At 38.3% G+C, this 12,749-nt stretch overlaps 1 protein-coding gene across 1 annotated transcript in view; it reads left to right on the top strand.

Annotated features, from left to right (window-relative positions):
• LOC135468727 (WD repeat-containing protein 20-like) overlaps positions 1-12,749 on the top strand; it is a 30,555-nt gene that overhangs the window by 11,625 nt on the left and 6,181 nt on the right. Inside the window, exons 2-3 of the mRNA XM_064747125.1 lie at positions 209-391; positions 2,089-3,357. Of these exons, the coding sequence (XP_064603195.1) occupies positions 209-391; positions 2,089-3,357 (1,452 nt within the window). The remainder of the gene's footprint in view (positions 1-208; positions 392-2,088; positions 3,358-12,749) is intronic.

The raw sequence follows: 12,749 nt of genomic DNA, 5'->3' as shown, positions 1-12,749 counted from the left end.
CATGTAACTTAGTTTTGTTTCTCATGGATGAAGATTCCAAGTTATATTTTCTCTTATATAGATTTCTCTATTATCAGATAATGTCTTCATATTTGTGTGGCATGTTTTATTTAAAATCCACTCTCTACCTGTTTCTGGTGATATATGTAGAGAAGCAGCTATCAGCGGTTACATTTTGGAGTTGAATACTGAATTTCTTTTGTTGCAGGCTGCAGATCTGACCAAGCCAATAGATAAGCGGGCGTATCGTGGCACATTCCCAACATGTCATGACTTTAACAAGTTCAACCTGACCAGTGACAGCGTTTTACTCTTGGTCGGCTTTACTGCTGGACAGATACAGCTGATTGACCCCATCAAAAAAGAACTCAGCAAGCTCTGTAACGAAGAGGTATGGAATGCGTCATTGGCTAACAGCAATCAAAGTTAAGATCTGGAATGAATGATTATGGCTTAACGCCACACCCCATACCTGGAATATACATGGCTGAATTGAAATTATACGTGCACAAGGCTTTATTTTTGTAATTTTTTTTTTTTTACCAGAATCTAAATGCATCCCCATTTGTTTATTTTGCTCGAATGTAGTCCAAATCTAGTATCTTGAACAAGTTGGTTTTAAGGCAAATGAGAAGTTAAAAGATTTTTTGGAATTTCACGTTCGTAACTTTAATACTTTGAAGGTTATACTGTGTTGTAAATGTGTCTTGTTATGGTAACCCAAGCAGATTCCCCTTGTTTTGTTTTGTACAAGAATCTGATACCGAGATCCCTGTCAAAAGTAAAGCCTTGTCTGTAGCTTAAAGGATACAGAATCGTCTCCGGTTGGCTGGTTTGAGAGATCCTGGTTAAACATAGGCTAAGCTAAATGCAACTTACTGTACATATACTTTGGGGTGACCAAATCTAGGGACGGTGATCAAATCTGGAGACTGTAACTGTAATTTCGAAAGGAGGCAAGGTGACAAGGATTGTCAGCTTTCAGCAAACCTGTTACTTATCCTTTTTGAAGGCTCTGTCACTTTCATGTATTTGAAGTGAACCACTATAGATACAAATGGTGATTTAACACATGTACTTTCCCAACCTGTGTAGCAATCTCCTGTGAACTACAGTGATGTACTCTACACTGTATGCTAGAGTAGAGATCTCTGTGAACCAGTTCACACTGATAATTTTTTTTTCTTTTTTGGAACATTGGTTGGTTAAAGGGAAATTCCCCAAGTAGCTGCAGCAGTAAAGCATACATGTAGGTTATATCCCTGTAATTCATGAAGTTTTTCTTTCTGTTTGTGCGACAGAGTTCTGAATGCTAACCACCCTGAGAGCAGGCCTTGGTCTAATGGCTAAATTTGTCTGCCTGTTAATTGCTAGGGCACACAAGATGGGGGCTCAAAATTCTTCGGAAAAGAATTTGTAAATTCCCTCGTTCCATTGCTTGTGGGGGCTTTGGTGGCAATAAGTGGTTGATGACACTCACATGACCATTTCTGAAGTTTTAACATTTCGTGAAGACCATGTTTTCCACCAGTATGATGGGCATATTTGTGTGTCACATGTGGGAAAGTTTGTCAGTAATTTGCCCAGTTGGGGAATTAGATTAGAACTGAATTTAAACTGTGTAAATCATCTCATGATTTCATTCTCCAAGAATGGAAGGGTTGCATCGAAGAGTTTTCTGAAGTTTCACATTTAATAGTGTTTAAAACTCTTATCAGTCTTTAGTTTACTACAGTATTCATCATGTATTGTAATGGTAAGATTCATTTACTTACCTTCGATGTTATTTTTCCCCTTGGATTTGACAAGCTGCTAGTTATGTTAGGGTTGACAACGTAATACGTGAATTTGTAAACACTCATTTAAAGATTTTTTTATGTCTGTTAGGAATGGTGAGAGTTTTGGAAAATATATAATAAGACCTTCAATGATTTGAGAGGAGAATACAAAACAGGAAAAAAATCCTGATGATATTCAGTATGAAAGTGTAAAACAATACATTTATCACGTAATTAAAGCACTAGTCTGTAGATTCATGTATATACTAATATGGGAGGGCCCAGTTGATGTCTTTTTGTGGTATTTCAGAGACTGATAGACAAGACAAAAGTGACATGTATCAAGTGGATCCCAGCCTCCCCAAACCAGTTCCTAGTGTCTCATGCCAGCGGTCACATGTATGTATACAATGAGGAAATGCCATGTGGAACCACGCCCCCTCACTACCAGCCGTTCAAACAGGGTGAAGGCTACTCTATAACCACATGCAAAACTAAGAGCACTAGAAACCCACTCTATCGCTGGGTTGTGGGACATGGTGCTATCAACGAGTTTGCGTTTTCCCCGTGCGGGAAGTACCTGGCTGTGGTGGGCCAGGACGGGTATCTGCGCGTCTTTAATTACGACTCTATGGACCTTGTGGGCACAATGAAGAGTTACTTTGGGGGTCTGTTGTGTGTGTGCTGGTCGCCGGATGGGAAATTCATCGTGACTGGCGGTGAAGATGACCTGGTGACAGTCTGGTGTGTCCAGGAAAAACGGGTCGTGTGTCGGGGTGAAGGTCATAGGTCATGGGTCAACGTGGTGGCCTTTGACATGTTCACCTCCTGTGTTCCCCCTCAAGACTGTGATTTTTCTGCTACGGAAGAGGATGGTGCTCATACCGCTAAAAACTCTAGTAACCATACGTCACCTCCAAAAGAGCATCAAGCGAATAACGTGTCAGCCCAGCGGGCTGGGACGTCAAGCGCAAATCGTAACTCCGGGGACGGGCAGTCCCTCAAACTAACATCTTACCGATTCGGTTCTGTGGGGCAGGATACAATGTTGTGTCTCTGGGACCTGACGGAGGATGTTATACGAACTCCTGTCGGGCGAACACGCACAAGTACATTGATCAGTCAGAATGCGTTTGGCTTACCTGCGCGCAGCAACAGCCTGCCGCACTCGCAGAAAGTGAACTGTGTTTCAAAAGATAGTGTATATATGGATGGAAATATACCAGCTGCTCCAAACGCCTTAAACATTACTCCTAAGTTTGCTACATTGTCTCTGGGCGAAAAGAAAGACAAAGATAACCACGACAAAAAGGAGCATAAGAGGAACTTCAGTTTGGCTAGCAGAAGTAGTGACAAAGTTAACCTAATGAAGGCCAACCATGTTCGTCCTGTGGATGAATCTATCAAACTATTAGGCACTCCAGCCTGCCCTCGGCTAGACGATATACCTGTGTTAGAACCTCTTATCTGTAAAAAGGTGGCCCATGAGCGGCTGACATCTTTAGTGTTTAGGGAGGAATGTATAGTGACAGCCTGCCAAGAGGGCTGTGTTTATACATGGGCTAGACCGGGAAAAGTGGTAAGTGAAAATGGGTATTAACTCTAGCGACAGTCCAGTTTCACTTCAGCTTTCCATTCCTTTTTTTCTGTTTTTTTATTTTTTTTTTTATTTTTCTTTTTTTTCATTTTAAATTTCTATTGTGGCTTTGACTGTGTTACCGGTTGTTTAAGTTTGCACTGGACATTGATCATTTCCCTGACTGAGGCTGTGCTATAGAAGGAATGGTTATACATTCAGTGTAACATTTATTTGTTGTTACCATGGAAACTAATCTGCATCATTTGCTGCTGGGATGTTTATTTAATGCTGCAAAGAGTATGCATGTTGAATTGTAGTGAAAATGAGCTGCTGTTTTCTCAGTCTTGCTTTACCCTAATAACAAATCAAAAGTTCAAGTGTATGCTTGCTGCTTATACATGTAAATGAATCATGTAATTCCACCCCTGTGGTAAGGTAAGCTCACAGACATGGAAACCTCAACAGAGTATAGAGACTTTCATCGTACTTATTACAGTGAACATTTGTTATATATAATCATTGACAATTCAGCCAGTTTATTGTCTATCAAGGTTTTGTACGAAAGGGTAAAAACTTGAGACCAGATGAGCGACCAACATGGACTAGATTATGAGGCATCGGTAGATGTACAATCACAAAAGGCTCCTTCAAGTTCCTGTACAAATATTCTAAGCATGATCATATTTTATTTGTAAGGTGAAGAGTGAAGTCTTGTAGGGTGCAAGGATTCACCCTTGCACCCTATTCGGGAACAGGGTTCTGCAACCTTCTAAAAAGGCCTAGCTCATATGGATGCAAATGTTTAATGATTTCAGTTGTCACCAGAATTCACTCACAAGAAAACAAATAAAACTTAAAGCTGGATAACATGTACATGTACATGGATCTTCAAGTTTTAGAAAGGCTGGGACAGATATTAAAACTTGGGTTTCACTTTCAGTCATTTGCTCCAAATTCTTGGGTTTCTCGCTATTAAAGGTAGCATGATTACATGTACTCTTCTCAGAAGGGAGTTCTGAGCTGTACATTTTGACCCTGAGTCATACATACACGTACTACACCCCTACTGATTAAGACTGCGTTTTCTCGTAGATTTATATATACATGTACAGCTGTTCATGTATAAACTGATATTTTCAGCCCTTGGTATTGAGAATTTTGCCAGCATGGTATAATTGGTGAAGATAATTTCTGCTCACATTTTCATGATTGTGGAACATCATACATGCACATGTAGATCAGGTGAATATTTTTTGTCACAACTCTGGGTGACACGTTTTTATCGAACCACACAGTAAGTCCTGTCTTTATGATAACATGTCACCAGTGTGATTAAAATGAGATCATACATGTAGACATATACATATTTGTAAAATGGTCTACTAACGGAAATGTATCCCACATCATGTATGCATTGAGAAACCTGTGGAATATCCAGCGCACACATGCTACGGGTGTGGCTCCTTTATACATTGTGCTTAACGTGTACTGGGGGATTTCCCTGTTTTGAACTGGAGTTATTACCAAAGTCCCTCATGATTTGTTCTCATACATAACGGTTCTCATATGATCGTATTTTAATTACATTGGCTCCTTGCTCAGGACTGTGATGTATTCAGGTGCGCTCTTGTCAGTCATGACCCAGACAGTAGAGCTCACAACAGGGGAACTGTGCCAGAAAAACACAGTTTGTGGTAATGGCTTTACAGGTTTATGCCTCACCGCTTGTAGAACTGCATGTCAAAGCTTGAAACCTGTACATGTATCTAATTGCACTTGTCTGTGATCAGGAACCTCAAGAAATATACATGTATGTACATGTACAATACCCTACTTCTTCAGTGCAATTTATGCACATTTATAATTTGTTTTTGGTGACAAAACTACATTGGTTGGATTGTCCAATTTCAGGACTACTTATACTAAAAAGTATAATATTATCAGTCTACACAGAATACTGCCTTCAGAATATACTTGAAACAACACCCTGCCAACATGCAAAAAGGTTGAAGAAGCACAGTACATAGATGATGTTCATGTACATTACAACAGAATGTATGTACGCGTACTAGCCTATAAAGTCAAACTAAAGCACTCAAATATCAGTTGATGGGTCCCACAAACGCGGTGTTCCATGACCCCATCTTAAAAAATCATTCCACCCTCATTGAAAGTTGTGACGTCACAGATAGACTGAACAGTCATTTGTACAATATGGTGTGGGATATATCGGGTTTACATATTAGGAGCAGTGTTCATTATGATCAGTCAAATGTATGCTCTTGATTGACACTTTAGAAAGGTCTATTGTTGGCTTAAAGGGATACAGAACAGATTTTGTATTGGTTGGTTTGAGAGATAGGCATGTCCAGGGTATGCCTTGCCTAAGCTGAAATTTATTTACGGTACATTTATTCAAGCTTGACCAAGGATTTAACCCAGTAAATGTCAGCCAAGGATCGTCAATTCTGTATCCCTTTAAACATAAATTTGAAAGTCATTGTTGAGGGAATATCTTGTGTTAAACCGTTTAAATAGTTACAGATAATGATTCCTAGTATTAATTTTAACAATCAACAGTGTATTTATTCTCTTGTTCGAACAGTAAATTTCATGCAATAGAGTGAATCTTGCAAAACATTTCAAGTCTAAATCAAGAATGTCTCACCCATACCATAACATACCCCTTTGTCATTGAATATCAACACAAGAAGTCAGGTAAATACACATGTACTTGGTATGGTGTTGACAAAGAGTTATATGATGGTGATGTCTGTGTTATTTCATCTGTAAAGAGATTTGCTTTTCCCTTTGTATTGGACTGGTGGTCAGGCCATCCTTAGAAATTTTTTTGTAGGACTTAATCCGACTGACTCCAAAAGGCCCCCCTCCCCCCCCCCCCCCCCGTGTATGATACGATTTATTTTTATTTTGCTTTTCCTGTTATTTTCTTTTAAGTACCTGTCTTCTTCATTAATTTGAAAAAAAGACAAAAAGTAGCTATGGGTTGAGCAACCCAGTTTTGAAGGCATCAGGGTCAGGTTATGCCTAACAATGATATTTTTGAGGATGGCTAATGTTGAAACAACGAAATACTATAATGCTTTAATACAGCTTGTTGCTCTGGTAGCAGCTCAAATAAGAAGGACCTTGTAATCTGCATTTTGCAATGACAGTCAGAAGTGGAGAGAAATGTAGCATTTGGAAATAAATAGAGTAAGGTGCGGCATAAATTTATCTTGTCCATCCAATATAAAATATTTCAAAGTCGTATGTAATCTTTAGCCTTTTTTAGTGTATGAAGTCATGAATACTTCGGTGATATTTATCTCGACAGTTTGGCATTTAGAAATGTTAGACTTGTGCATTTGCTTTGTTTTAATTTGGAGGGTGTAAGTAAAAATAAATCACAGCCAGGGGGCCTATATCTTCCAGTCTAACGCATGGGTTCGTATGTACAGTAATGTAATTTGCCCTAAAACAGGCAGCCATGTTGACATGAATTCCCAAAGTTGAACTTTAAATATGCACAAATTGTTCATGAGCCGAACTGTGTGATATTTCATGTTACATGTTATTCCCAGACATGTTTGAGTGTTAGGAGATAAACTTATCAAATAAGCCGATAATTCCAATACATGTATGTACATTTTTAAATATTTATGTGCGATTTGAAAAAAAAAAAAAGTCAAAACACATGCTTATTTACAATTATATTCTGCATTAGGTAATGTATTTTCTTGTAACCAGATTTTGTGTCATTGTTAATGAAGTACATGTATACGTAAATTAAGAATTCTCTCCCTTTAGTGCTATCACATGTACATGTATGTAATCCCCACTCAGAGTACATCTGCCACTTACAGTATGTATATTATTGTTTCATGGAGTTTAGTTCAGAGGAATAAAGGGATAAGTTTGTGTCTTTAACAACACTTTTGAGATGCATGTACATCTGTGTAAAATGGTTAATTGTATGAAAATGGAAGTGAGGTACAATGGTTTGTTTTGTGTGAGTGTCCTTGACATGTAAGTGCTCTTCATCATCAGTATTTACACTTCTCTCGTAAAATATTCCAGAAAATCTCAACATGAGTCATAAAAAATAAGTTTAAGGCCATCATTGTACAACATAATATGGAAAATGGAAACATTGTGCAAGAAACAGGCGTTATTAAAAAATAGACAAGAGCAGGTGTAAATTATTCATCCTGAGGTGCACTACCTGAGAACCAGTCTTATACCTACAAACCCCTTCCTCAGAGTGATTCCTGTAACATCCTTTTATAGTGCTGAGTTGGGGCCTCAGTGGCTCAGTCGGTTAGCGCGCTAGTGCAGCGTAATGACCCAGGAGCCTCTCACCAATGCAGTCACTGTGAGTTCAAGTCCAACTCATGCTGGCTTCCTCTCTGGTCGTAAGTGGGAAGGTCTGGCAGCAACCTGTGGATGGTCGTGGGTTTCCCCCCGGGCTGTGCCCAGTTTCCACCCACCATAATGCTGGCCGCTGTTGTATAAGTGAAATATTCTTGAGTATGGCGTAAAACACCAATCATATAAATAAATAAATAAATATAGAGCTCAGGTCTCTGGCTTTATGGCCTTGGAGCAAGACTACTATGAACACAAGCTTTCTTGTCACTTACAGATTCAAGGTTGTTTTTACAGTGTGCATGAGATAGAAAGTACATTTACATACATGTGGGCATGTTCAATGTTGAGGTTAATGTTCAAGGTTTGAATGACCAATCACTGGTGAAGTTTTGAACTTTGTTGAACAGAGCTGAACCCTGCTTGTGGAAAATGTTGAACTCTGGATGGTGGACGATCACCCATCAGATCAAGGCATTCAGCAGCAGTACTGCATACACATAGAGCAGATTCACATGTACACTGTGGATATGCTAAACTAGATGTACACATTTGGAACAAGTCTGTAATTTTGTGCCGATTTCTTGACTGTGCTCAACTTTAAACTTCAAATAATCACATATGGTGAAGCATAACAGATCACGTGACACCATGTAAAGTGTGTTAGAAGTTTATTGTATTTTATCATTTAGTATTTTTTACAAGTATGTGTAGTTTTCCGTTATACAAGCATTGGTTTTCCGTTATACAAGCATTAGTTTTCCGAGGCTGATTGAATTGCCTAGGATGTTCCACATTTACAAATACTACATTACAAACATTTTGGACCCAGATCAGTACCGCCATCAGGAATGGACGCATTCAGTAATACTGATGGTAATATATCATACTGCAGTTTTCATTCATACTGACACAACTGTGATAAACATAGGAAGGAAGGTTACCCGTCACAAAAATAACAAAAAACTCCCACCCCCCACCCCCCACTACTTCACTGTGATTCAAATAAACCTCAAGGTCATCTCAACAGCTGCATTTTCGAATACTGTACATAGAATATTTGATAGTTTTCATCACTGATGATTCCTTCTGTTAATGTGTGGTTTTAGTGCATGTACAATATGTACAGCAAGCCTGGAGATACTTTTAATCTAGTGCAGGACTTACTGATAATAGCAAATCTTGCAGCTAATCACATTTTGTAGTGTTGTTTGCATGGCAGTTTTCTACTGTACCAAACAGCTGGTCCCTGTCAAAACAATATATGGTATAGGACATTGTCCTTTGTGATGCTAACATTGTCGTTTTAAAGGTGTTTAAAATACATTGGGATTATATGCATTGGGAAGGTTCTCCTTTGATTAATACTTTTCTTCAGGTATATATACAGCGTCTCTTAGCAGCATTATATAGGTCTGTGAAAGTCGCATGAATGTTCGTGTACAGGTCATTGAACAGGCCGTGTTTTTGATCGGTACATTTTCCAATGCAATGCATTGAAATCATTGAATGGGCCATTTCTTAATCGCACAAGTAAGGGTCTTATAGCGTCCATTTTTGAATGATACGCATATTTTTGGCACCTACATGCACCTCTATGTATCCATGGTTACATCTGCGACATGTGCGTCTGCCACCTTCAAACATATTAATTAAGCTTTAATAATTAGGTTGAAGCATGGAGACATCCAAGCAACAGGTGATGGTCATAGGTACATAATACAGTATGAACCCAGAGGGGTGAGTTCATGTTAATGCGATTTACGGTATATGAGCATATGTCTGCTTGGATCATTCTTGTTCGTGTTTGGAAACAAAGGTACTTATTTAAATATTTTGGGGGTATTTTCATGAGGCTGGTTTTCAGCCAACACGATAATGCGAAATGGCTTCAGATCTTTCATGTCCGAGCAAGTCACATGTACTAAACATTTACAAAAGTCCAAGACACTGCTTTGTTATGTGGAATTTGCTGCTTATGTGACTGTTTTATTGTGAAGTATTAAAAAGAATATAGCTATTTACAATATCAGTCAGATAGCTTTGTTTTTATTTTTGTTTTGTGTTTGGGCTCTGTATGACATGCTTTTGGGCGAGACCTGAATGTCCCCAGTGTTCATTAGAAATTTGTGTGCTTAAAATATGTGTTTTTCCTTTCAGACTAGTTCTGGAAGTTGCTCTCAGATTCAAAATTATTTGAAGTCTCTAACAGCAGACAAAAACTTTAGATGTATATTAGCTATTATTTCACAAGGTTGACAAGTTCATTCAGGTCTTACTCTGTTACCAACTCTCTTTAATTTTTTTTATTGCAAGGTCAACTTATTTGAGTACTCATAGGTAACAGAACCTTTATTTGTCTGCAGTGAGAACATAAACTCTATGAATGCTTTTTGATGTTGAGCCATGGGGATAGTGTGATCCTCTGTATGATCTTGCATCTGAATCTTAAAGAGAGTTGGTCAATGCAGAATTGAATGTCTAAGCTGTGGGCCCATTTATCTCCCCTTGACTGCATTGGGTGGCTTTGTGTAATAGTTTGTAACACTGCATTTGGAGTGGAATTATTTAGAAGCTGGAATTAGTCCTTTATTATTTTAATGGATTTACGAGAAAGACGAATTTTCTTCAAAATGATAGGGCAGGCTCATTTTTACTAGTCTGTGTGATAACTTGCAAGTCTTGCTCAAGTGCCCGATTTCACCCAACATGTTAAATTTTATGACTGATGTTCCACCTTTTCTCAAATTCTTCCACCTTTTTTTGTATGGCTAACTCATATCTGGTCACAAAACCAAAATCCAAGTATTCAGTATAGAACACAAAGTACATGTAGTTTATTTTCTGCTAAGTTCTGTAAAATGTAATTTATTCAAAATGTTAACGTGACAAAAAAAGGTTGGGGAATGCGAGAGTAATGGTGCAGTCCTCACTGGTCCGATCGTCTCAGTTATTCAGATGTCTTTGGTGACCTTGTATATCTTCAAGGAAATCTAGACACATGATATACCAGCCTGCTAACTGAAGTATGAATGTAGCTGAGATTAATACTGGTTCAATCCTGGTTGTGGACACAGAATTTGTACATTCCTCCGCTCTCACTGCATGGTGGCAGGGTCTGTGGGTACAAGCAATCGGGCACAAGCATGTAAAGAGTCAGTGTTCGTGGAACTCCACTTTTCCTCCATCAGTATGTTGTGCATATGTGTACCTTATATATGGACATGTTTGTCAATAATTCGTGGATTTCACCAGGCACTCCAGTTTCCTCCCACCATACATGTATAACTGACCACCATTTGAGTGAAAAAATTCTTGAGTTTGCGTTAAACAACAATGAAATAAATAAATAAATAAATAAATAGATAATTCAGGTAAACTGTTTGTCTTGCTGGAGCTCACTGGGCCTGGCTCCTGCCAGTGAAATCACAAATCAAATCCTGCTCTCTCTAGTTCAGCTGCGGTTTTAAGCCTAGATATACTGGGTGAGGGCAGTGGTTTGCACCCATTTCCTCCATCCATAAAGCTTACCACTGACGGACTGTAAGGAAAACTTTTGTTAGTACACCTACACCTATCGGTCAAAGTTGTATGATATGATAAACAGTATCAGTACTACATCATCAAAATAAGAGGGTGATTGGTACATGCAGTCATGTACATTAAGTCTTAAGACTACAAAATTGGGCAGGACATCTCCTGTTGTTCTTTTTGTGACAATGCTTTAACCATGCAAACTCTATTATGAAGAGCAAAAAAGAACATGGGACTTGTATATAACAGGTGTGAAGAAATTATCCCAATTATCACCCCCAAACAGTTCATTTATTATTTATTTATGTGATTGGTGTTTATTGTCTTGCTATTTCACTTGCATTTATTCGAAGGCTGTCAGGTTAAGGTGGAGGGAACCAGCGTGCACCTAACATGCATAATAGTATAGCGGCATTGGCTTTTTCCAGGTAACTGACCTATGTCCATCAAGAACCTACAGAACACAGGGCCAATTTTTCGTCAAATTTTGCAGGAATACAAAACAGATTTTCCAACTTTGACACAAATCTAATTTTAGGTTGCTGTGTAATTTTTTTCAAATTGTTCTTTCAGTTAACATTTGTTTATGCATATAAATGATGGGAAGCTGTATCGGAGATAAATACTAAATTCTAAACACAGGTACAGATCTTACTGATCAGTTAAAAACATTTTCCTATAAAATCCAATTAGATTTTGAAAATTAGATTCCCAGATTCCCATTGAAAAATGAGCCGTGTATTAGCTAACATTTTAATATTTAGATCACTGTCATTCACCGTTAATATTCCAGTCAACTTTCCCCACTTCTTGTTACAGGATATGTGTTTCATAATCATAATATACTGTATTTCACCAGAATTCTGCTATGTAATGAATGATTATGACCGACTGCCACATCATCAGTATTTCAGCAATATCGTGTCTGTATCGTGTCTGTGTCATGTCTCTTTAAAAAATGTTAAACTTTTAGTGAGGTACAGTACTTGTTTTTCAGCTTTAGGCACTTTAGAAGTTACTGATCATACACTGTTGTTTTTGCAGTCGATATCACAGTCTCATTCCTCCGTTTCCCAGCTGCAGACAATAAACAATATGGGGGGAAGTGGTACTGTGGTATAGCCATGCTTTCTTCTTCAGATCTGCAGCTCTATTGCTGAATGTAAGTTAAGAACTTTTCCATTGGTCATTTCAAAAATGTCATTGTACCTTGTATTGACCAGTCTTGGTTTGGATCTAAGTAAGAATCAAGATTCTGATTAAAAAGCATCTTCTGTTGGTTTAGACAGTTGTTCTGCATCTGAGTGTTGTAAGCTTTGTGCAATATGTTGTCAGTCTGTATATCAGATCCACACAACCTCAGTACTGAATGGTTCTGGGGCTCATTCCACACAGCCCTTTCTGTCTTAAGTTTAAAAACTCTGTACGTTGCTTAGTTTTTGGTTCTGGAAGTTGAAAAAAAAAAGAAAAAAAAAAAAAAACAAGGCATT

Source organism: Liolophura sinensis, chromosome 6, assembly GCF_032854445.1.
Source record: "Liolophura sinensis isolate JHLJ2023 chromosome 6, CUHK_Ljap_v2, whole genome shotgun sequence".
Lineage (NCBI taxonomy): Eukaryota > Metazoa > Mollusca > Polyplacophora > Chitonida > Chitonidae > Liolophura > Liolophura sinensis.
The sequence above is the reverse complement of the archived record's forward strand: the minus strand, read 5'-3'. Positions and strand labels throughout refer to the sequence as shown.